Genomic DNA, 26835 nt, shown 5'->3' on the forward strand with positions numbered 1-26835 from the left:
AATTTAATTTGTCTGAAAATGATACACAATAAAAGTGTACTTTACTACTTTTAGGGTAATATAAATTGTCGTTTTATTACTTTTACCTACCCCTACTCTCTTCATTTCACTCAGAAAAAAAAGTACGTAGATCTACGTATTTTCTATATGGAAATTGTACCATTTCTACGTAATTTTCTAATCTGTCCTACGACTTTTTCAAAATCCGAGTTGGCAACACTGCCGAGAGGCAACATCGAAGTCGGAACGAAGTAGTTCTAAGTCTTAACGCTAGGCGGCGCTGCGGCGACGGCGGCGAGCCCCGGAGTACCGCTACACTGTCGATAAACATCACCTTCAGTTGGTCACACGTCAACAAATGCACGGAGCTTACGCTAACATTTAAAAACTTCATTTACATATATTTATTGCCAGTCGAGTCAATATTCTTGTTTATTATTATAAACTAAAGCCTGGTCCGTGAGCACGTAGAATCCCGTCCAATGACCCCAAGCTGCCCATCCTTGTCGCTCGCGCGTAATTATATTGCTGTCGCGACTGTGCGACACGCGCCCGCAGTGAGTGTGCGAGCGCGACAGCAACATAATTACGTGCGGACCAGGCTTTAAAAATAAACGTTATTGAAATCAAATTACAGAACATGCAATACAGGTAGAGGAAACAAAAGAATGCTCCAAAAAAAAAATACAAAACCCGATCAAGTCAACTTCGTACTTAGCGGCCGTGACGTCACAACACTAGGGCGAGGGAGAGTCGCATTCCAGCGAGATGCGCAGTTAGCTCGATCGGGTTGTAGTGGTTTTTAAACAAACTGTACCATGGTCCAGAAAAGGAGAACAGCTATCATATTCCATCAATAGAGAAACTTGTTTGTGGTATGAAAAAACAACATTAAAATTATTGTTTGTGAAATCAGTATTTGTACTTCCAGCTTTTAAGCTTATGAGCTGGTTCATTACCTGTTTTGTTTCATAAGAGAATGACGCGAGTAAAACATGATATGACAGACAAACAGAAAATGGTAAACAACATAAAATTTACAGAAATGTAATGAAATTGGATTCAAGAGTCAAACAGTAAATAAAATCAGTTGCTTACAAACTATAACATGTAATATTATTTTACAAACTATGATACATTATAGGTAGTTAAATATTATTATGATAAATCTTGTAAACGTAGTGTGTATGTAGAAACATTTTGAGAAATGAGCGTGTGTGTATGTGGAGTACCAACTTGGCTAACAGCTAGCTAATAGAATCGGTAAAAATGACAATATTAATGGACGCAGGCCGCTACCAACCGGGCAACATGGAAACCATTGGGGGAGGCTTATGTTCAGCTGAGTAGACACGATAGCAGAGATGATGATGATATTTTAAACGTGCAAACTGCGCGAAGCCATAAACATACCGGTGGGCTACCGATTCTAGGATGATAGTAATCAGTCATGAGCTATGACGGTGATCCGACCCCCCCGTGACATTCCTTGTAAGGCCCAGAACACGGTGAAACGCAACTGCAACTTCTAGTTACTTTTGAGTTGCATCTAAGTTTCTGTCATAGCGTCCGTTGAGAGACTAACGGAATCTATGGCAGAAACTTAGATGCAACTCAAAAGTAACAAAAGCCTGGTCCGTGAGCACGTAGAATCCCGTCCAATGACCCCAAGCTATCCATCCTCATCGCTCGCGCGTAATTATATTGCTGTCGCGACTGTGCGACGGGCGCCCGCAGTGAGTGTGCGAGCGCGACAGCAACATAATTACGTGCGAGCGACAAGGATGGGCAGCTTGGGGTCTTTGGACGGGATTCTACGTGCTCACGGACCAGGCTTTAGAAGTTGCAGTTTCGTTTCACCGTGTGTTCTGGGCCTAAGAAAGCCCCGTGAAAAATAACCCTAGATACGCGAATGGCCATAATCTAAGAAAGGCTTTGTGTGGAACCCCAAGTACATAGCAGAGTAAATACAAATGAGTAGGTCATCTTCATAGAAACGCACCGAGCGCGGTTTGTATGTGAGCGCGCCAATACGTATGCGGCGCGCACGCACACACTGACAAAATTCGGCGCAACTCCCCGCTAACACAGTAGATATACTGTGCCGCTAATCCACGCTAAATTTTGTCAGTCAGTGCGTGCGCACCGCATACGTATTGGCGCGCTCACATACAAACCGCGCTCGGTGCGTTTCTGTGAAAATGACCTGCTCATTTGTGTTTACTCTGTACATAGTCGCCCGTGTATGTTATTGTGGTTTCAGCTCGGAATGACAACTTCCCAAAATGACAACGGAGGCGCAAAATGTCCACTTCTCGAAATGACAACTTCTTAAAATGTCAACTTCGCTAAAAGACAACTTCTCATGATGTCTATTTCTCACAATGACAAATTCGCATTTGGTCTACTTCGCATAATGTCAACTACTTGTTGATATTTTATTTTCATTATTTCTAGAGTTCTAGTTCTTCTACAGTTGTCATTATGTGAAGTTGACCAAATGCGAATTTGTCATTGTGAGAAATAGACATTATAGTTCCAAAATACTTTTTTTTTTTTTTTTTTTTTCGTCAGGAAAATACATTGATTTGTATACCCACCAGCCGCGGGGGCAGTTAGTGGGTTATGTGGGGTTCTCCCTGCCAGACGGGCAGGGCCTACCCACTAAAAACCTGACGTTGCCCTCGGTAGCCATATGAGTCGGGAACGCGGGCCATCACTATCGGCATTTTGCCTCAAGCATTCGTCCGCGTTCCCTGCTCGGCATTTCACTCGCTTAAACCAAGCCCAGCCCAACCAAGGCGTTATTACGCCTTCAACCTCCTGCGAGCGGCACGCAGGACACGTGCTGCGCCGTCGCGGCCTCTTTAGACGCCACCAGACACCCCCGTATCTGATGGCCGAGGCCTATTAGGAAGGGGCAGATGGAGGTCATAGAGCCTCCTCCTGTGCCCATGACGTCGGCGGCGGGCAATGGGTGCGTCGGGTGATGCTTCCCGCTCCCTCTCCGCCGCTTCCTTCTGTGAAATGACTGCTTCACAGAAGGTGAGAACTCCACGCCACGCCTCCTCTCCGTTGGTCATATGGTGGACTAAGACCGGTAGAGAGAGGTCATTTCCTATACATATATTGAGGGCCGCACGCTCATCCGCCCAAGCTGGGCATTCTTGGAGCGTGTGCTCAGCTGTATCTACAGTGTCAAGGTTGCAGTGATGGCAGCCTGGTACCTCTTCTCGGCCTATTCTGTGAAGGAAGGCCCCGAAACACCCGTGGCCTGTCAGTAGCTGGGTCATCCGGTAGGTTAGACGACCATGCCGACGTCGCAGCCACTCCGCTAGGACAGGCAGAAGTGCCTGCACAGTGCGACGCCCGACTTGACTAACGGCCAAGCGTCCTCTCCAGCATTCTAGGGCCATCTCCTCCAGCTCTTCTTTTTTAGCCTCAACCTCACGGGGTGCAGGCCTTTGCCCTTCAGATTTCTGGTCTCCCCGCCACTGGTATACCGCGGCGAGGACCTTGGCGTTCAAGTCCCAAGGCATGCTCCCAGCCAATGAGAGGGCTGCGTCTGCAGATATTGTGCGGTACCCGCGGACCACCCTCAAAGCAATCAAACGCTGTGCCTTCTGCAGAAGTAGGGTACTTTTTGCTGAAACAGCTTTGTACCATACTGGGGCTCCGTACAACGCCATTGAGCGAACGACTCCAAGATATAGACGACGACTCGCCGCAGCAGGCCCACCTATATTTGGCATCAGCCTGCTAAGAGCACCAGCAGTCGCCATTAGCTTCGGTGTAAGGCGCTTGAAATGCTCGTCGAACGTCCATTGTCCATCCAATTGGAGCCCCAGGTAACGTAGGGACTTCCCAACTGGGATTGTAGTGCCTCCAACGACGAGATGGGTCCCAGCTGGTGGCGCCTGCCGAGGCCCATGGAAACACAGAGCTTCAGATTTCTCGAGCGCCACTTCTAATCCTAGTTCGCGTATTCTGCGGACCACGATCGCTACGCCGGCCGTAGCGCGTCGTACCGCCTCTCGGATATCATCCCCGCGGGCCGTCACGAGAGTGTCGTCGGCGTAACATGTCACACCGACCCCCGTAATTAGACGCCCGCGGAGGACCCAATCGTATCCCAGGTTCCACAGGAGAGGCCCAAGGACCGACCCCTGTGGAACTCCACACAAAGCTTTCTGGCGGAGAACTCGCCCATCTTTCCCTTCCAGAGTAACCTCTCGGTTGGCCAGATAGTCGGCCACTACGTTTTGGAGGTATAACGGGACGCCGTGGTGTACAAGAGCCTGCCTGATGCAAGCCCATGGTAGGCTATTAAAAGCATTTTTAATGTCAATAGACACTGCCAACAGTACCCCTCCTCGGGCCACCGCTTTTTCAGCTAGCTCTTTGACCCGTAAAATGGCATCTACCGTCCCTCTTTCGGCTCTAAACCCAAATTGGGTGGTAGCTAGGTTCGGCCCTTGCTCTTCTAAGTGCTTGATAAGACGCCTAGCGATAATTCGCTCCAGTAACTTGGCTATCTCATCAAGCAATACTATAGGACGGTACCCGGAAGGGGAGTCTGGTGGTCGCCCCTCCTTCCTTAATAGGACCAAACGTCCACATTTCCATTGCGCTGGAAAGCGCCCCTGCTCAAGACAGGCGTCAAAGAGCCGCTTTACTCTGCCCCCAAGGGTCTCTTCGGCCAGCGCCCATGCCTTTCCCGAGAGTCCGTCTGGACCCGGGGCCACATTCTTCCGGCGCATTCTTAGATAGGCTGCTCCAAGTTCACCCTCTGATATAAGCTCAGGTGCAGCTGTCGAGGCCACTGGGTGGGGCCTCATGGCTGGTGGAGTATGTTCTGCGCGCGCTGGAAAAAGACCTGCGACGACCGTAGCGAGCACGGCCGGTTCCAATGAGAGCGCTACCGGAGGAGCCCATGGTCGGAGTTTTCCCCTGACAGTTTTATATGGCCGTCCCCATGGATCACTGGTAAGCGTGGCAAGCAGATTTTTTCGCGCCTCCACTTTAGCTCTGGCTATGGCAATCTTTAGAGCTTTTTTGGCCTCCTTATAGGCTTCGCGAAGTGGATCGTCCTGGTCTGGATCGCGGACACGTCTCCGGTGGTGCCGGTAGGCTTCGCGGCGTGCTGCGTTGCACGCTCGACGCAATACAGCGATGGCCTCTGACCACCAGTAGACTTGTCGGCGAGGAGGCAGTGGACCAACGCGAGGCATGGACGCATCACACACGTGCGTCATAGCTACCCGGAGCCATTCCGCCTCCTCATCCACCTGGACGGGTCCAGCTGGTGTTGGGAGCCAGGCTTTTACAAGGGCTGCTGCCTGAAAGGTATCTCTATCTAAAGCACCAAGTTTCCACCGCGGATATACGGTGCCACGCCCGGATAGTTCCAAAATACTGAACTGTCCTGTCCATGACATTGACAGTGGGGCGCCACCGTCAATACCGGATCGCTGGTTCCGATTTTTGGCATGTTGGAAACCATATAGTTGAACGATAGTAGCGCCCCCCTGTCATTGAGTTTGGTGGGACAGTTCAGCGTGGGTCATCTATATGAGAAGTTGTCTTTTACGAAGTTGTCATTTCGAGAAGTGGACATTTTGCGCCCCGGTTGTCATTTTGAGAAGTTGTCATTCCGAGCTGAAACGGTTATTGGTTGTGTGTGGTGTGTGTGGTGGCAGTGCACAGTGTTCCGATTGCTTACGTACCCGGCTAGTAGTTGTGGTCGCGGCTGCGCGAGCGCGAGCGCGAGTAGCTGCGCCGCACGGGCGAGTAGGTCGGCGAGCCGCGCCGCCGGGGCGAGTACGAGCGCGACCTGCGAGTTGTGGACGTTGCAATACCGTCTTTACGTCGCATGCAATAGGGTGGTGTTTTAGTCCTTTTAGTCTCAAGATGTCCAATTTGCAAAATGTCATGTGGTAGTCTAGTCGCCGAGCACGTAGAATTTTGTCCAATGTCCCCTAGCTACCTATCCTTATTGCTCGCGCGTAATTATATTGCTGTCGCGACTGTGCGACTGGCACCCGCAGTGAGTGTGCGAGCGCGATAGCAACATAATTACGCGCGAGCGATAAGGATGGGTAGCTAGGGGTCATTGGACAAAATTCTACGTGCTCACGGACCAGACTATAACTAAAGAGGTAAACCTCTAAAGTACGGCCAACGAGAAGCGATACCAAATGTAAACAAACCCATTGTCATGGGTGAACCCGTCTGGTAGGGCCCAAAAGATAAGGAGACATGTAAAGTGCCCCATAAGGACTACCTTTTCTTTTTTTATTATTTTTTATAATAATATTTTGACGTTCATAGGTGCCACTTGTGGTCTAAAATGAATAAATACTTTTGATTTTTTGATTTTGACATATTTTGGCGGGAGAACGAGACAACGACAAATACACAAGATGGGAAGAGACAATAATTATATTGTCAACTCGACAGTCGTATCGACCTTTTCTATCGCTGCTAAAGCCTGGTCCGTGAGCACGTAGAATTTTGTCCAATGACCCCAAGCTAGCCATCCTTATCGCTCGCGCGTAATTATGTTGCTATCGCGCTCGCACACTAACTGCGGGTGGCAGTCGCACAGTCGCGACAGAAATATAATTACGCGCGAGCGATAAGGATGGGAAGCTAGAGGTCATTGGACAAAATTCTACGTGCTCACGGATCGGGCTTTAACTAAAGAGGTAAACCTCTACGCAAAGAAATTAATGCTATCTGCCATTGATTCTTAAAATTTTATCAGGTGGCATCTTTCAGGCCTGCACATTTGTAAATAATACTCAAGTATGTTTTTATATTCAAGCGTGGATTGAATATAAATACATACTGATTTTGAAACAAGTTTTGTGCACTTTTATATTATGGCAAGTTGTGGAAAAAAGTAAAAACAAAAGAATTAAAATATTAGGAATTAGGACACCAAAGAGGACCTTGGGCAATCTTTTCTAAAATGTGACTGCAATAAAGTTGCCAGAACCAGATACCAGCCAGACTGCAATGTGAAGTGCAGTGCTATACTAAACATTATTTGGTATGGACAGGCATTATTTATCAAAAGTACCGTAACATGCTTCAATAAAAACATCAAGCAACATAATAATGAAGCATACATAAACAAAATAAATAAAAGATAATAAAAGTGTATCACCTATCCCTGTCTTTGGCTAACCTGTCGCCGCCGCCGCCGCCGTAGTCTTCCTTGACGCGGATGTAAGATACCTCGCCCTGCGGACAATGAGTAGCGTCAAACAGGGCCGTCTTTAACCTGAGGCAATGAGCCCCGATTACGGTAATTTTTAACGTCTCCAATCCAGACGCGCTTCATCGATTCTGCGATACGATTGGTCAAAACAGCTGATGTACGCTGTTTTGATCATTACGATGACCAATCGTATCGCAGAATCGATGAAGCGCGTCTGGATTGGAGACGTTAAAAATTACCGTAATCGGGGCTCTGGGCACATAAGGATCAAGGGAGGCCCTTGTCTACTGGAAAAATATCTTTTATCAGACCGCGACCTCTTCGATCGCGGTGCCCAGTCGGAAAAAGGGGCTTGACGTCAAACATACACGAATCAAATTGTTTATTTATGCAAGTAGGCTCCCAAAGAGCGCTTTACCCAAGCCTACCACTGCTTTGGGACAGTAGTGAGAAGAATCGGCTCAAGAGAGAAGACACAAAGAAAATACGGGCGTAAATGTATGACTTATATGTGAGGCAGCAAAACGTGGACGTCTATGGACAGTTGTGTGGGTGGATCGGCACTCTCCTAGTAAATACGAAGTATGATTGGAGGCTATGTTGGTACTGGTGGTATGAGAAGAGATTCTGATGTAGTCACTTCAAGGTTTGCCTACTGTGAATTTTATTTCACTTTCTCTTCTTCGTCGCTACACTCTTGCCAGAGTGGTCGTGGTCGTCACACCAGGTCCGGTGGCAAGCTTCACAATCTGTCGCCATTCCTCCCGCACTGCAGCCTTTCTTGTGCACTCGTGGAGTGAACCATTGAGTGCGGTCTATTTCACTTTATGTGGAGGGTATTTTCTCCGTTACGACATGAAGAACCTATTGATGATGCGCCGACTCGACTTTATGACAAGACTAGTAGGTAAACCTTAGCCACTATCGTAGGTCAGCTGGTTTAACTGATTATACTGAAAACATGGCCAGTGTAGCTTATTTATAACATTAGACCAAAATAATTGTTTCAATAACATTATTAGTGCCAAGATATTTCTGAGCGACATAGGAATTTTAATCAGATGGTCTATTCTATATCTAAATCTTGGAAACAACTTTTCCATTTAACATGTGCCACAAAACGGCTCAATGAAGCATAATAATCTTATTGGTCATCATCAAATAAACATCGACTACAATCGATAGTAAAATGGAGCACTACAAACGAATGCACAATCAATCGGAATGAGCAATTACCCCCAAGGTTGTTCAGTTGCTAACGGGCAAACAGCACGAATGACGCAGTGTTGGTTTAGTGAAACAATACATTCTTTTTTATGCCTCATGATTTATAAGTTTGCCAATAAAAATATGGTTTATTCACATTAATTGTTTATTTAATTGACGTGCCTGGTATGTGAGATATTCAATAGTTATGTAGGTGTAGTTGCTTGGCAATAAAGAGTAATAGCTTTTTAATATTTTACTGCGTGACATACCGGGCACATTAAACCTGCTTGTAATGCGCCTTGCCAAGGTCGTGGGACAAAAAATATTGCAATACTTTGGTCATGTGGCAGTGCACACAACAGGTAACCTTGAAATGACCATACTCCATTGGGTTTTAGTTAGTACCTAGGTTAGTCAATGATACTTCTTTAAAATCCATCTGTGTCACCCTATCTTGGGATGTTAAGACAAGTGACAAAGATTAATTGGGAAATTCAGGATTCACCCCCAGTTTCTGAATTGAGATTTTTCATTTTCCACTTAGGCCCTGTTCGCATCCGAGATTCAGAAGTTGTAATTGCGATAATTTGTATGGAAACTTTTTTTTTATGTGATAGGAGGCAAACGAGCAGACGGATCACCCGATGGTAAGTGATTACCGTCGCCCATAGACACCCGCAGACCTAGGGGCGTTACAGGTACTGAGTTGTATCCGGCGGACAGCCTATAAGAATTCAATATTTTCCATTGACACTATTTTGTAATAGAAATAGGTATAGATCGTGCCATCCACGAAGACGCGCCCAACCAATTTTTGGTCAAGGGAAGCAATCCGACTGTCATTATTGTTGTGTGCGTGTGCACTCATGGATAATAATTTAGAGAGTACCGACACAGAATAATAATAAGTACTACGTACAGAAGTTTTACTTCGCGAAGGTATTTAAAAAAATGTATGCTCAATGTCATTAACAATATGGTATAATTTAGCCTGTCTCAAGAGTCAAGCACCATTTTGTTGACAAACGTCAGTGATCGGCACTGCGCCGAAGCTATAGGGCTGACTTCGGTAAATGATGTGACGTGAGGTGCCAAACTGCGGAAAATGGCGGAGGAAATACATGATTTAGCATGAATTATCATGAATAATATTAACTACTTATTTACCTCTCAGAACCTGTCTTGAGGCAACTTAAAAATGTACATTCTGTATTTTTATTATTATTTAGGCAGTTAAATACTGCACAGTATTTAGTACACCATTTTCTTCCATCATACACAAGAATACGCGTGCGTGAGTCAATGTTCGCTCGTATGTGAGGCCTTGTCGAATCGTATCCTGTAGGTGGGCCATCGTGCGTGTTTTGTTTTCGATGTAAACTCGCGGAGATGAATAGGCCTGCTAATATGCCGAGAGGTCCCGGGTTCGATTCCCGGCCGGGCAGAAATTGAAATGATGAATTTTAATTTTTGTGACGGGTCTGGGCGTTTTAAAAAAAAAAAGTATATAAGTAGTATATCCGTTAAGCTAGCACCCATAACACAAGTATATTAATTGCTTACTTTGGGGCTAGATGGCGCTGTGTGAGATTGTCCAAAGATATTTACATTTACAAAGATATTTTATTTAAAAAAAAAAATCCGAACTCAATTTTTTTTTTCATATTTTTTAGGGATAGTACATTAGTAGAGCTACCTCCCCTATCAGTTTGATTCACCTATTCTGGGACACCCTGTATGTGATCAAGTAGAACTGGCTTGTCTCACCTCATGGCTGCGGAAGCGCGAGTCGTCGAGCTTCTTGACCGCGTACTTCATGTCCTCGTGGCGCAGGAACTCCACGACGCCCGAGCCGTCCTTGAACAAACAGCACATAACCTGACGGCCTCACCTCATGGCTGCGGAAGCGCGAGTCGTCGAGCTTCTTGACGGCGTACTTCATGTCCTCGTGGCGCAGGAACTCCACGACGCCCGAGCCGTCCTTGAACAAACAGCACATAACCTGACGGCCTCACCTCATGGCTGCGGAAGCGCGAGTCGTCGAGCTTCTTGACGGCGTACTTCATGTCCTCGTGGCGCAGGAACTCCACGACGCCCGAGCCGTCCTTGAACAAACAGCACATAACCTGACGGCCTCACCTCATGGCTGCGGAAGCGCGAGTCGTCGAGCTTCTTGACGGCGTACTTCATGTCCTCGTGGCGCAGGAACTCCACGACGCCCGAGCCGTCCTTGAACAAACAGCACATAACCTGACGGCCTCACCTCATGGCTGCGGAAGCGCGAGTCGTCGAGCTTCTTGACGGCGTACTTCATGTCCTCGTGGCGCAGGAACTCCACGACGCCCGAGCCGTCCTTGAACAAACAGCACATAACCTGACGGCCTCACCTCATGGCTGCGGAAGCGCGAGTCGTCGAGCTTCTTGACGGCGTACTTCATGTCCTCGTGGCGCAGGAACTCCACGACGCCCGAGCCGTCCTTGAACAAACAGCACATAACCTGACGGCCTCACCTCATGGCTGCGGAAGCGCGAGTCGTCGAGCTTCTTGACGGCGTACTTCATGTCCTCGTGGCGCAGGAACTCCACGACGCCCGAGCCGTCCTTGAACAAACAGCACATAACCTGACGGCCTCACCTCATGGCTGCGGAAGCGCGAGTCGTCGAGCTTCTTGACGGCGTACTTCATGTCCTCGTGGCGCAGGAACTCCACGACGCCCGAGCCGTCCTTGAACAAACAGCACATAACCTGACGGCCTCACCTCATGGCTGCGGAAGCGCGAGTCGTCGAGCTTCTTGACTGCGTACTTCATGTCCTCGTGGCGCAGGAACTCCACGACGCCCGAGCCGTCCTTGAACAAACAGCACATAACCTGACGGCCTCACCTCATGGCTGCGGAAGCGCGAGTCGTCGAGCTTCTTGACTGCGTACTTCATGTCCTCGTGGCGCAGGAACTCCACGACGCCCGAGCCGTCCTTGAACGTGTCCGCGAAGCACACGTCGCCTGCCTCGCGCATGTGGTCCTTCAGGTCTTGCCACGAGCCTAAGGGGAATACAGTCTTTAGATAAGGAGGAAGATAACTTTTTTAGGCGGATTTCAGAATCGCGCTGAATGCTCGCTGATCGTCGGCGCTGACAGATCAATGTGTATATAATTGAAGGGAACGTTCCTGAGTGGCACTGATCGCTTGGCGCCGACGCTTCATACATTTCGGCTGTCAGCGTGCGTCAGCGTGATTCTAAAACCAGCCTTAGAGGGGCTTGTGGGTCACCACCATGTGGTCCTTAAGGTCTTGCCACGAGCCTGCGCGGAATGGTCTTTAGATAAAGAGGAAACTTGTTTTGGAGGAGCTTATGGGTCACCACCATGTGGTTCTTCAGGTCTTGCTTGCCACAAGCCTGCGGGGAGGGATTGTGGTTATTATTGGAGAAATGGAGCATATTATCTGACTTAAAATATAATTCTTGACGAGAAGGTCCCAATCACCACTTTGCTTTGCCACTGTCAGGACAAATGGGTTCGCCGACTGCGTTGACGAACATGGTCATCGTCTTCATCATTTCAGCCTTAGGACGTCCACTGCTGAACATAGGCCTCCCCCAATAATTTCCATAATGATCAGTCCGTAGAGTCCTGCATCCAGCGTCTTCCAGCTACCTTTACGAGCCATAGGTCCACCCTGGGTGGACGTCCTACGCTGCGCTTTCCAATACGTAGCCTCCACTCCAGAACCTTGCTGCCCCATCAGCCGTCAGTTCGAATTACTATGTGCCCTGCATGAGGAATCGGCCGATACCAAATCGGTGTAGTGTGTGCACTTTCATACATGTTCGTTCATACAGATCAACTGCTCGACTATCAGCTGACAGTCTGTAGTCTGTGGGTAGTCTAACACTGAGATTTTTTTTTTTTTTTCTCTTATATCCGTGGTCCCAGCGGCAATCTGTAGGGAACTACAATAATCCACTCCTGTGTCCGTTTGCACTGTTCTTTGTCATGGGTAGGGTGGAGTCCAGTGACTCAGTTGCCCTCAGTGGTCATGGTTTCTCAACTGTCCTGGAATCTACTAAGGATGAGATATTCATTTACTATTTTGTAGAGCTATTTTGAATTCATGATTGACTCAAGAAAGAAAAAAACAGAGGCGTGGCAAGACAACACTTACTTTTCTAGATTTTATCGAAGCCTATGGCAAACAGTGAATATTATAGACTAAAAATGCTAGTGTAATAGACTATAGCCCCTACCTGAAGGTGGCAAGCCAGTAACCAGCACGCGGTACTCCGACCGCCTGGCAGGCGGGCCGCGGGTGCTGCCCCGGGCCCCGAAGCGCTCGCCGCCGCCGCGGGCGCCGCGACCGCCGCCGCCACCGCCACCGCCGCGCGGGAACTCCACGCGCAGCCGGTAGCCGTCGTAGTCGTAACCGTCCCGCGCTCGGACCGCGTCGTCTGCGTCTCTGGAGGTTGAAGGGTTAAGGTTGTGAATGTAATGCTGCTTTTACACTATGCAGAAATTTTACACTATAGATGACCCACGCTGAACTGTCCCACCAAACTCAATGACAGGGGGGCGCTACCATCGTTCAACTATATGGTTTCCAACATGGCAAAAATCGGAACCAGCCATCCGGTATTGACGGTGGCGCCCCACTGTCAATGTCATGCATAGGACAGTTCAGAATTTTGGAACTATATGCGGAAATTAGCCAAGTCAAGTCAAAAAAACAGAGGAGTGGGGATGAAATTCATTCATAATTCATCCCCACTCCAGTTTTTTTGACTTGACTTGGCTAATTTCCGCGCAGTGTAAACGCAGCATAATACTGTTATTACTGCCTTATTCATGTAACAAAACTTCAATGACAACAAAACACTGAGTTGCGATCCTATCAAGTAATCGTTCTATCAAAATGATCCTTGTGAATACATTTAGAACTGTTTTTCAATGGGACGACTTCTGAACGTCAGCGAGATCTTGACCTGTCAAAATATGTGAATTAGGCCTCTGGTGACGGAATCAAAAATAATTAAAGTTTAGCTAAGATAGCTGTAGGAACTTGGTGGGACCAAACTGACATAAATGTTCAATAATAATTTATTTGCATCGATTATGGCACTTCCTAGGTTAACACTCGTATTCACAAACATTATTATGAGGCTTCATAGAGTGCGTGGATGCAAAGGGTCATATGTGAACCAATCACAGAGCTCTATTCAACGCTGTATGCAAGCATAGTTTGATATGATTGAAGATAAATGTCATATACTGGCGCATATACTGCAAGCAAACAGCAAGACAGATTGCTATTATTATTTTTTTTAAAAGGACTAGTGAATGCATATTTATGAATGCCACAGGAAATTGCAGATGGTGATGTCCAGCATTCCCAACTCATAGGGTTTTTAGTGGGTAGTTGCCTGCTACCTGCTACTGATTACTATTAAAATATTATGATATTGTAAGTCAGGTCAAGAAACAGAAATAGCATCCATATATAGTACCTAACCTTAAAATACTAACTGTGCATTATGGATGCAATAAAAAATTGAGTATTGAGTATTGGTCAGTAGTACACATTGAATTCAATGCTTATACAAAAAAAAAACCAGATTCAAAGATCATAAAAATGAGACAAAAATGTTGAATCAACTACTTATGCTAATTACAATAACCTCTTAATACCATAGCTAACAAATAATGTCTTATTGCACAGGCTGCTACATACACCACAAACACCTTTAGACATTTTGCAAATTGGGCATTCTGAGACTAAACCCACAAACAATAGCAATGCCATTTTCTGCATACATTAATTAGCATTTTAATAGTAGTAGGCGCACCAGTATTTTAATGACACTAAATGATATCTTAGTGAGGTTTTTATCTTTTTCATTCTTAATGTTTTAGATGAAATAAACGACTAACAAAGAGAATGGTATTTTTACATATTGATTAATAACAATGGTGCATTTTTAACAGAAGTTAATTAAAAATAGATTGTGCATAAATTATGGGTACTCAACTCAGATTTGTAATGAAGACTAAGAAGTTAGTATTAAAAATATGTTAAGATAATTTTGTTACCAACTCCATTCAAAAATACCATTATCGTTTATTTATTTGTTAGTGGAAAAGATGATAGTGGTATTTAGCTGTTATCACTACACTGGCACACAAGCATGCATTGATAATATTTGCTTGAATTAACAACTACATATCTACATGCATCATTAAAAAACTTTAATTAATAATGATTAATATTGATCCAGATTCTACAAAATATGTAGGTAGGTAGAAAAAATAGCTTATTACCAGTTTCATCTACACAACGGCTACCAACAATGGTTTTTTTTAGTAAATATATCATCCTTTACCTTGGGTCCTCAAACTCGACGAAAGCAAACGGTGGTCCTTTCCTATTTTTCAAGTCGACGAAAGTAACTTTTCCGAATTTGTAGAAGAGGTCTTGGATGTCCTTTGTCCTTATGTCTGGGGGCAGGTTACCGACGTATATTCTGCACTCATTTCTGTTAGATCCGCTGCCACCAGACATTTTATTTTGTTTTCTTCCACTAAACAATTAATTCAACTTCCTAATGATAAAGTACACGTTTATTTTCTTTCGGCGTTTTCTTGCGTCCATCCAAAAACTAATTCCTAAAAATGGCGGCTCTCCGGTTGACACTGTTAATGTTGCCAGCTTTAAAACTTATAATACCTACATTTAGTGAACAAAATCTTGTAATTTAACAAGTTAAACAAATAAACGCTTCTTATCATATTATCTTATCGGTTCTATTTTATTGGCTCACATAAAATTCTAAATCCTATTCTTTGTCTTACTACCGATTTGTGTTCTTAATAATCTCTCTTCATAATTTTATTTTTCATACTTTTTTTATTCATACATTTTTATTACTACCATCGGAGCTCATAACAGTTAGTAATCATAATTTTTTTATCAATACTGTTACTACCAAGAACCATTTAAAATACATAATTTTTATTTTCAGTACTTTTTTCTTCATAACATTCATTGATCATATTGTTTTAATTAATAATGTTGTTACTAAGAACATACTTCAACTCATAATGTTGTTGTTCAGAATAATTTACTTTATAACAGACATACTCGTATCTTTAAAAAAATCATAATATAATTTAATAGAGTAGATAAGCATGCAGAGCATGCAGCATGAAAGCAAGCATGCAGCATGCATTGGTATCTCCTCGTCTCCGGCGCTGCGGGATGTGCAGCCCTTCCGCCCTTGCGTAACGATGCTCAGGCACCCACGCTTGCTTCCGCAGCTCACCCGGGCGCCTGAGCCTCGTTACAGCGGGCGAGGGCTGCCCTCCCTCCGCGCCTCCGGCTTTTAAATTACACTCTAGGGGTAGGGCAGACAAGACTACGTGGAGTCGGTTTTGCAGCGATTCGTTTCTGTCACGTTAGTTTTGTGGCACAAAATATTGCCTGTTTTGGACCATTTCAAATTAATTTAATGTTAAAATACGATTTAATACGAATATAGACATCATGATTTTCAATAATATGGATAAATACACTTATGAGTAATTTTATGAAAACAAATATTAGGATACATCACATTTATGAATATTATAGTTATTTATTCGAATGATTATGAGTTTCGATCATTAGTATAGAAAAATATATGAAAACAAATATTAGTAAAAACTAAGTGTATGATTAGTGATATTATGAATATCAATGATTATGTTTTTAAATATGTAGATTTTAAATTTTTTATGAAGAATGATCATTATGGTATCAAATTGTATGAGAAATATTTTCGGACTTCCAATGATAGGAATTGAAAAGTTATGTAAGAAAATGCGCTACCTATCTTATCTTACAAAAAACAGTGTATTACCACCCCTGAGATGGGCGTTGTTTTACAAAACCACACCCTGTATACCATAATAACATAAACAGTTCATCTTTTTACAATTAAATTAAATTATCAATCCTGTTCTGTTACTTCTTGTCAAATGCAAGTAGTGTGTAATCATTCATAAAAAATATCCAGGCTCAGTTTCAGATATGTATTTCAGACGCAAGGTATTCATTAAATTAACGATAAATATTTTTTTAAATAAACAAATTGAAAAAATCCAACTGCCACAGTACACACACAAGAACTGTAGCGCCTTAGGCAATTCGATCTTTTCCACTTGTTTATTTAAAATTTAGTTTGAGAAGCGATTCTATTCGCTAAGAAATATTAATAACGATTTCATTTTTAAAATACAATATCAATTCTCCATCGTATATAATTTGCCCCATGTCCAAGGAAGATTATTTCTACAACGGTAACCCATTGCAACGCGTACAGGAAGTGAGGAAGTTTTCTAGTCTATGACCTTTCGTCTGTGGAGTTTATAATGCAATGGTTATTTACTTTCAAAAAATTATTGATGGGAAACCATTTTTTTAATTTCAGCTAAATTAAACTTTTTAAACATACTTTGTAATAATTAATTGAATTTGAAAATAATTAAATATTTCTGGCTAGAAATAAAGACCCATTCGTGACATAGAACGTCGTACTATTATTTTTTATTTGAATTTCGAACGCCCTCTAGCGCACGACGATCTCTTTTGTCTGAAAGAAGCCTGTGAAAGAATCCTCTAGAAAGTAGGCATAGAATCTCCGGTATCAAAATCTTTACGTGAAAATTTAATTCGTTTTCCCGAAGTTAAAGTGAGTATTTGCTGCATTATTTATTAGTTTTCAGTGTGTTTATTAATACGGAGTGTTATTTGGTAAGTTTTTTAATTTTTCTGATATTAAATTTCTAAAATGGAGTTGTAAAATCGAAGACTGTTTCAATGCGTTCAAGATGATGTTTTCGCAAAAATGTGCATCAGATTTCTATTATCGATTTAACTTTGTATTTCCATAGCAATAACCTAGAGCTGATATATTACTTTTATCTTTTTACATCCAATTTTGTCCGCGCCTCTCACTTGTGGTTTTGCTGTAATATTGATGACGGGTATTATTGCTAGTGCCTCCGTCCGAATTCGCACGAAAAAGTGTTCTCAAAGCGTTCAAGTAGTCAGGTAACCAGGATTAAATCTTGTCCAACATCTCTGCACATTTAGCTAATTGATTAAAGTGTTCCGTGTCCGGTGATTATTTTGCGCCCGTAGGATTCAAAAGGGCGCGCTCCATCGGGACTCCCGGATTTTGCGTGTCTGACCTTTACTGGAGGTTATTTAAAGCCTGTATATAAACAATCGATCGGGTGCATGAGCTGGAAAATACGCAAAATGTTATCGGAAAAGCATTGACGCGTTGATAACCTTTTCTTATTGATTGGTTTCGTTGAAGCGTGCTTGTATCCTGAGTAATAAGTAATGTGATAGACTGAATGTTTCTATTTGCTGAGTGTGATAATTTAATATTGCTCAATGTCCTTGGTGCACTCAAGCTTGCCTATGAATGTTATATCATATCTGCATTGCCAGACTACTGACAATCTGGGTACTTGTTTATTTTTGCCTTACCTACTTAGAGATAAAATTCAAACATTCAAGTACGATGAAACAAGTTTTGTTACCCGACGGTGAAGCTCTGATGTAAGATAAATAAATCAGTGATATGGTTTTCAGAGACGTGTTCTCTTTACAGAAACACAGCTGACAAAATGTGTGACCGCAAGGCGGTGATCAAAAATGCTGACATGAGCGAGGAGATGCAGCAGGACGCTGTAGACTGCGCCACACAAGCACTGGAAAAATTCAACATCGAAAAGGTTCGTTCAAATTCTTACCTTCATACTTGTTCATTGCTGGTGTTTACGAAGAGAGTTCCACAACTGACATTGGTTTATTTTATTAAATGTATTTCTCTTAGCCTTTAAAATATATTTGCTGTCATGATTTTGTTTAAAAAATCTTGTGGCAATTTAAAATATTATAATTCAGTGACACTTGTAGACATCCAACATTATGAATTTCAAACTACACTACTTATCATGGGAGTGGACACTTCAATAAATTGAAATGGTTCCCACCGCTGATAATTGTTGTGGCTTCCTCCTTTGTGGTCACAAAACGGTTGTTAATTGTTTACGATTTATTTTGACAATAGGTACCTAGATACCTAAATATTTTGTAATTAGTAAAAGGAACATAAATTTAATTACCTACTATGACACTGATTAGTCAGTTATTGGTGAAATTATTTTGTAGGAAAATTGGTGTTACCGTTTTATTAAATTTATGAGTAAATTGTTTTTGCACTGCTTCAAGGGTTTGAGAATGGGTTACAGTTAGTGTCCAATCCAATGAGGGCTATCGTTTTTATACTTAACAGTTGGCACCCCTGGCGATTGACAGGACCTTATGTTCGTGCAAATGCGATAGTCCTCCTACCACTTTAGCGCTCACAAGTTGGTGCCACTGTCTTCACGACTAGCAAGTGACAGGATATTACTCTACAGTGGCGCTAACTGGTGAGCGCTAAAACGATAGCCCTCATTAGAATAGGTCGGCTCACAACATGTCCTAATCGTTGGACGTTCCTTGCAGGACATAGCCGCTTTCATCAAGAAAGAGTTCGACAAGAAGTACAACCCCACGTGGCACTGCATCGTGGGCCGCAACTTCGGCTCGTACGTGACGCACGAGACGCGCCACTTCATCTACTTCTACCTCGGGCAGGTTGCCATCCTGCTGTTCAAGAGCGGCTAGCCGCGCCCCGTCACGCTCCAAATTTTTCGTTAGCCCCGGCCCGGTCGGCCGCCCCGGGCCCGCGGGCCGCGCCCAGCGCCCGGGCCGGCCGCGCCCGCGAGTGACATTTTATTTCCAACGCCGGACACCCCGCACTCATGTATGTTTGTAATGTGTTAGCTATACTTAAGGTTCAATATTGACTTGGGTAAACTTTCACTTCTTAGTGTATTTATATTAAAATTAAATTTTAGTTAATTATTCCTAGACTTATACCTAGCATAGCGTAAAAGTCATATGTTAGTACCTAACTAAATTTATTGTTTAATTTTTCTTTGTTAATACATTCACTGGAGATATTTTCAATACTTCTATAATTATTAAACTTTCTTACAAACCATGCATGTGTTTTGTATTTGTTTGATCCTCTAACACACTAACTGCGCCCCAGGTCACGTTTTTATTTCATTGTTTACTCAACTGTACAAATTATTTCAACACAGTACATTCATATCTACATAACACTATTCACTTCCTGGTACGAAAACAGTACACTTCGAGTTATTTCACTTACGGAGGTCTTTGTCGCTAAGCTCGAGCTTGCCCTTCCTAAAACAAGCGGCCCTCCCTGTGACAAGCGGCCCTACCTGTGACAAGCGGCCCTCCCTAGGACAAGCTGCCCTCCCTATGACAAGCGGCCCCCCTTAGGACTAGCTGCCCTCCCTAGGACAAGCGGCCCTCCCTATGACAAGCTGCCCTCCCTATGACAAGCTGCCCTCCCTGTGACAAGCGGCCCTACCTGTGACAAGCGGCCCTCCCTAGGACAAGCGGCCCTCCCTATGACGAGCGGCCCTCCCTAGGACGAGCGGCCCTCCCTATGACGAGCGGCCCTCCCTATGACGAGCGGCCCTCCCTATGACCAAGCGGCCCTCCCTATGACTAAGCGGCCCTCCCTATGACCAAGCGGCCCTCCCTATGACGAGGTCCTCCCTCTATGACAAGAGGTCCTCCCTATGACAAGCGGCCCTCCCTATGACCAAGCGGCCCTCCCTATGACCAAGCGGCCCTTCCTATGACAAGAGGTCCTCCCTCTATGACAAGAGGTCCTCCATATGACAAGCGGCCCTCCCTATGACAAGCGGCCCTCCCTATGACCAAGCGGCCCTCCCTATGACCAAGCGGCCCTCCCTATGACCAAGCGGCCCTCCCTATGACCAAGTGGCCCTCACCAGAACATCATTTGTTCTCACTGGAACAAGCGGCCCTCAGAGAGGCTATCACTGGGACAGGCGACCCTCACTACTGCACTCACTAAAACCAGTTAGTTGCCTTGACCAAAACCTGTTGCCCTCCTTACAACAAGTTGCCCTCACTAATGTATGAGGCGTCTTCACATTACACAAGTTGCCCTCACATTACTCCCTATTTTTGTGACACCTGACGAGAGAAAAACAAAAATAATACCTATTTATCTTTATTCAATTAGACGGTTGAAGTCAGCCTTAATAACTCACTTAAATACAGGAGGGAACATTTTAAGAAGTTGTCACAGACCGCTTAGGAGGTAGGGTCATTTTTTACAACGTATGGAGGCTGAATTTTGAGTGCTTGTGTAAGTAACAAAGGCAGAGGGCACGCACACTTAAAATGGAGAAATTACCTACATAAATAGCTTTGAGGTAGGTCATTAGTAAAAGACAAAAGACGATCTAAGTAACTCCAGTAAAGCACTGCGTAGAGGTTTGGATTTTGGAGAAGTATTCGTCGTACTTAAATTTTCGCGTATCGGGACTCTTGCGCGAAAGACACTAGTAGCGCGAAGACACAAGGGCGAAAAGCCATTTGTGCGTATGGCCATTTGCGCGAAAAGACATGAGCGCCAATGGACGTTTGCGTGAAAAGACATGAACATGAGAGCTAAAGACATTTGCGCGCATGGACGTTTGCGATGTGCATGTGGATTGAGTGATCCTTGCTTCAATCTTAACAAAAATCAAGGAAGTTTTACTTAAAATATGTTAAAACATTGCGATGAAGTTTAAAAATTTGTTAAACCTAAGATAAAAATGTTATGGCCAATAAATAGGAGCACTCATACCGCACGCTTTAAGAAAACGTCAACATGTTTATTTCAGAAAATAAAGCCTTTCCACTTCTTTTTATAGTATAGAAAAATTGTTAAGAATATGTTAAAACTATTAACAAATTCAGAAATTCCTTGCACGTCCCGTTCCAAAGTTATGACGATTATTTAGGATCACTCACACCGCACACGGGCCGTACGAGTGCTCTTCAAAATAATGACTTTTTATTAATAAATACGTTTTATTTCTGTTGGGAAATGTGTGCAAACTGACGAGCGAATTTGTTAAAGAATAAGTGTGACAAAACTTAAAAGCTGAAGGAAGAAATTAACCTTTATTCTTTCCTCCAATATGCCGTGTGAGTGATCCTTACTTTTACCTCTATCTGCTCATATGTAGTTCGTAGGCAGACTGAGATAGTATCTAAAATTGTTAATTGTTTTTAACAATTATTTGGCATATATTTTGCTTTTATTAAGGTCATAATTTAAGAAATATCAGGCTTAGATGATTCCTAAAGGAAAATGTTGATTAGGGTACGTATGATTTTTTATTTTGAGAGACTGTTTCGATTCATCAGAAGTTTTCCTAAGGACGTTTTATCAAAAATAATCCTAAAGGAATTATTTGAAAAAATCTGCTACTAGCAGCATTTTTTCAATTTGGTGACGCCCGCGGAGACAATAGGAGGTCGCAAAGTTGAAATTCGTAAAGAGCACATCAAAATCTATACATTTCTAGATGCCTGCCGTGTGTAACCTGTACTTATAAACCTACATCCTTAATTTTATATGCAGCCTTTCTACATTGTTTATCATGCCATATAGCATGACATAAAGAAAATTCCAGTTCAGTGTTTATTTAAAACGCCTAAAGTATGTAGGTATGTCAAGTAAAACAGAATGTTAACATAGAATCCTATCCTACTAATATTATAAATGCGAAAGTTTGTGTGGATGTCTGGATGTTTGTTACTTTTTTACGCATAAAACTGCAGAACGGATTTTGATGAAACTTTACAGTATTAATGTTTATAACCCAAAATAACATATAGGCTATAATTTATGACGATATATGACAAACTAAATTTCACGGGGGTGAAGCCGTGGGCAAAAGCTAGTATAATATAAACAGGACACAAAACACCTAAAGTATATACCTAGGTATGTCAAGTAAAACAGAATGTCTAGAAGAGTAGTTAGCCAATAGGAATAAAATATAAACAGGTCACCTAATACATATTACATTGCATTGGTTTTTCATTGTCACGTCTGACGAATCGGAACAGTCTCACAAAATAAAAAATCATATGTACCTACCCTAATCAACGTTTTCCTTTAAGAATCATCTAAGCCTGATATTTCTTAAATTATGACCTTAATAAAAGCAAAATATATGCCAAATAATTGTTAAAAACAATTAACAATTTTAGATACTATCTCAGTCTGCCTACGAACTACATATGAGCAGATAGAGGTAAAAGTAAGGATCACTCACACGGCATATTGGAGGAAAGAATAAAGGTTAATTTCTTCCTTCAGCTTTTAAGTTTTGTCACACTTATTCTTTAACAAATTCGCTCGTCAGTTTGCACACATTTCCCAACAGAAATAAAACGTATTTATTAATAAAAAGTCATTATTTTGAAGAGCACTCGTACGGCCCGTGTGCGGTGTGAGTGATCCTAAATAATCGTCATAACTTTGGAACGGGACGTGCAAGGAATTTCTGAATTTGTTAATAGTTTTAACATATTCTTAACAATTTTTCTATACTATAAAAAGAAGTGGAAAGGCTTTATTTTCTGAAATAAACATGTTGACGTTTTCTTAAAGCGTGCGGTATGAGTGCTCCTATTTATTGGCCATAACATTTTTATCTTAGGTTTAACAAATTTTTAAACTTCATCGCAATGTTTTAACATATTTTAAGTAAAACTTCCTCGATTTTTGTTAAGATTGAAGCAAGGATCACTCAATCCACATGCACATACGTTTGCGCGAAATGATATGAGCGCGAAAGACATTTGCGCGAAAACAGTCGCGAAGTATTTGTCTTGTCAGTCTGTGGCATTATTAGCTCCTGAATGACTAAAGCTGTTTTGATTTTCAAATTCAAATTATTTATTTGTACAAAACGTGGTAAATTGCAGTTATTATCTTGTTAGGAGAAAAACATGTTTCATCGACGTTTCTTTTCTCGCTTGTATCAGAAGGCAAGTCTGCTGCCGTTCTGTTGGTATGAGCGCTTCCTGGGTAGGTCTTTCACATACCTAACTTTACTTAAGAAAGCAAAATAAAATATTACCCTGGAATCAATCATCAACGGCCTAGCTATAAAGTAAAGGGGCACCTACTTATCCAAGGGGCGTCCATAAATTACGTGAGACAATTTTGGCCATTTTCAACCCCCCCGCCCCCCTTGGTGAGATTTGGTGAGATTTTGCCTGACCCCCTCCCCCACCCCCCTAATCTCACGTGATATTTAATAAAATGCCTATTTTGCAATGTCTATGCTTCGAGTAGGTATAACCCAGTGTCGTGCCACGCACAGTGCAGGGTTCCGTAGCTTCCCGTCGTTTAGTAAGACAAGCAATTGCTTCAACCTAGGACCAGTTTTTTGATTCATAGTTAAAATAAATAATTGTTAAATTTTGCTTCTAATGGTTAAATATTAATAAAATGTAAACTAATAGTTAAAAAATGTACTAAAAGTCAAGTTAAACATTGTTAAAAAAACATTTTTTTCTGTTATTTAACCACTTGTCATTTGACATCTGTCAAATTTGACTATTGGTTACTTTAACTACGAATACATAATATTTTCATACTTATGTAATGTCATTTTTTAGGGTTCCGTAGTCCTGACAAGGAACCCTTATAGTTTCGATATGTCTGTCTGTCTGTCCGAGGTTTTGCTTGGAAACTATTGGCACTGGGGAGCTGTAATTTTGTGAAGGTATGTATATTAATCACGCCGACAAAATGGTAAAATAAAATTTCTAGGGTAGAATTTTTTCAAGGAAAACTATAACGATTAAGATAGATTACTTAGTTTAAGAGTAATAGTCATTTGACTCATGTATTATAAAATTTCTTAACCGGTAAAAATTCCTTAGAAGAAAATATGAAAAGTGACTTTAGATGAAGAAGTAATTGCTTGCTTCTGAAATATATTGTGGTAACGACAGACAACTACAGAACCCTACACTGCGCGTGGGACGACACGCACTTGGCCAATTTATTATGCAATAGCGATGCTGATGAAGTTTTTTTTTAATTTCGAATTTTCTTAATTTCGACATTTATTCTGCATCTTTAGTGTTCACAAATGCAGATGGAGGCATTTTTAGTTTAATTTGATTAGACGGTTTGGAATAAATTGTCATTATCATCATAAAAAAATCATTTTTTTTTACTTCAATAACCCAGTTTTCTGGCAATTTTACTCTATTCCTTGCGGGAAAAATTACGTGATATTTTCCGAGACCCCCCCTCTCCCCTACGTGAGATTTAGTGAGATTTTCGTTGACCCCCTCCCCCCCCTAAAAGCCTCACGTAATTTATGGACGCCCCCTAACTAACTAGGTCTACCAACGAGTACATTAATCACCAACATGTAACTAAGTTCATTAAAATATTTCCGCTTTTAACTAATAACTATTACATGTAAATCGAAGAACGATCATAAATACCTACTTACTTCCAAGTTTTGTATGGTTTCGAGTTATTGATTTACGACCCCTTTTTAGAGGTAATTGTATTTAAATTGTAATTTATCACTGCATTTATTTTAACACCTAACATACTCACCTATGAATACACAAATCATTCCTTCTGGTAAAATATTGTGTTACTTATTACTTAGTACTTACTTATTGAATATTGCTTGAATTTCTTTCTCAACTTTGGGTGTAAGCAATTTTAGGTAAACCTATTTTAAGAATTATGTATTTATGTATCTATTTTAGTACCTACCTACTATGATGTTGTGTAAGTAAAATGCATGATGAAAATAATATTGTCGTTTTTATTTCACTCTTTGATACCTTTCAGTACTAGGTACCGTGATATCGTGTGGCGTGTGCTTATGGTGTGAAAGGGTACAACATATTAATAGTTAAGGCAATAAATATCAGTGGACTTACAATGTTATGGATGCATTATATGACTCATAGGTACCCAATAATTCATAACATTACTAGTTTGACGGGCTTCTAGTCTAGTAGTCTGGTGCTTCGCGTGCCTACGCTAGTTCAACGGTCGTGGGTTCGAATCATCATAATCCCGTTGGGGGCAAAAGTTAGTGTGTCCATAAACATCATGAGCGGATATTATACCCGGTACTTATCATACGTCTGTCGTACTGTAAGTAAACCTAGTAGAGTTCTCAAAAAACCTACATTCACTAAGGGTGGTTTCAGGTTTTACATAATAAAAAGTATTGTTCAAAGACAACACCAAAGCGTTATTATTTAAGGCCTTGGGTAGGTAGGTATATAGGTACTTAGTTGGATAACATCTTGACATGTCCGCAGCAAGTTGTCAAACTTTACCAGGTAGCAAAGTGCCATGCAGTCGCTGCAGTTCTTGAGCGCATAATTATAGGCTTTGTACCTAAACGTTTGAAAATAACATGTCACATGTAAAAGTTAAGTCTGTAATTTTAACCTTCATTTGTGACAACAATGATTAAATATTTGTTACGAAACGAAACAGTTTGCTATAATATGTAATTCAATATCGTCTGTAAAAATCTGCCTTAATTTTCCTGGTCATGTAGTGAGACTACATGAGCAGGAAAATTAAGGCAGATTTTTCTCTACGTTATGGTGTTCTATCAACCTACCACTTACCCTGCTTATGCGAGTGTCCCTCCCACCACACTCCCACTTTTAACCCCTTAAAGCACGCTATGGGCTATAAAGCAGTAGGGAAAATTATTCATAATATTTAACATTCTAATAAAAGTCAGAATGAAGTACTTAACTGTCGACCTTGAATATTTTAACAACTGGCTAGTTTACATTACCTACGTAGCTCAAGAATTTAAAATAAGTAGCTTAAGTCGATCGATATAGGCGCGGTGGTTAAGGACTAGACTGTAATGCCAGAGGTTGAGGGTTCGATCCCTTACAATAGTGAAACTTGCTCAATACTATTGACATTAAGCTATTTTAAGAATACACATAGAAAACGGCAAAACAGCATACCAAAATAATGTCAATAGTTATGGCTCTGTGGTTAATTACAAGAGTGCAAGAAATGCCAGGGGTTCGTGGGTTCCCGTGCATTATAGAAATAAATATTCAATTGTTTATCTGCCTATTTTAATATGACTGGTTTCTGTCTGAAAAATGTTACTAAGTAATGTAATGGCAGGAAGGAACCTCGGAGTATGCTTACAATTATACCGGAAAAATGACCAAGGCTAATATCATAACATCCATGTAGCTAGGTACAACATAAGCTAGGTACCTAGTTACTCCCTAAATATCTGTTTCATTATCTACCACCATTCCCAAATTATCATCAACAACAGATATTCGCATGCACACGGAGCCTGCACACGCTCCCGGGAGCCGTATAAAGGCGCGGGATCTTCTCCCGGCAGCACAGTCGA

The 26835-nt window shown here is 42.3% G+C and overlaps 2 protein-coding genes across 3 annotated transcripts; one reads left to right on the forward strand and one right to left on the reverse strand.

Moving 5' to 3' along the window:
• Positions 1 to 229: 229 nt before the first annotated feature.
• LOC135082027 (serine/arginine-rich splicing factor 1A) lies at positions 230 to 15136 on the reverse strand. The gene is made up of 6 exons (XM_063976779.1): positions 14808 to 15136; positions 12681 to 12889; positions 11318 to 11475; positions 7172 to 7248; positions 5727 to 5833; positions 230 to 317 (listed from the first exon to the last, which is right to left on the reverse strand). The coding sequence occupies exons 1-5, from the start codon at positions 14984 to 14986 to the stop codon at positions 5731 to 5733; spliced, it is 726 nt and encodes a 241-aa protein (XP_063832849.1). The 5' UTR covers positions 14987 to 15136; the 3' UTR covers positions 230 to 317; positions 5727 to 5730.
• A 1884-nt stretch (positions 15137 to 17020) lies between these two features.
• LOC135082313 (dynein light chain 2, cytoplasmic) lies at positions 17021 to 19192 on the forward strand. 2 transcript variants are annotated; one of them, XM_063977105.1, is made up of 3 exons: positions 17021 to 17215; positions 18087 to 18210; positions 18989 to 19192. In XM_063977105.1, exons 2-3 carry the CDS (start codon positions 18103 to 18105, stop codon positions 19148 to 19150), a joined length of 270 nt encoding a protein of 89 aa, XP_063833175.1. In that variant the 5' UTR covers positions 17021 to 17215; positions 18087 to 18102; the 3' UTR covers positions 19151 to 19192. The 2 variants fall into 2 exon arrangements, with proteins under 2 accessions (XP_063833175.1, XP_063833174.1); XM_063977104.1 differs by having other exon boundaries at positions 17026 to 17153.
• The last annotated feature ends 7643 nt before the right edge of the window (positions 19193 to 26835 follow it).

This window comes from Ostrinia nubilalis, chromosome 21 (genome assembly GCF_963855985.1).
Source record: "Ostrinia nubilalis chromosome 21, ilOstNubi1.1, whole genome shotgun sequence".
Lineage (NCBI taxonomy): Eukaryota > Metazoa > Arthropoda > Insecta > Lepidoptera > Crambidae > Ostrinia > Ostrinia nubilalis.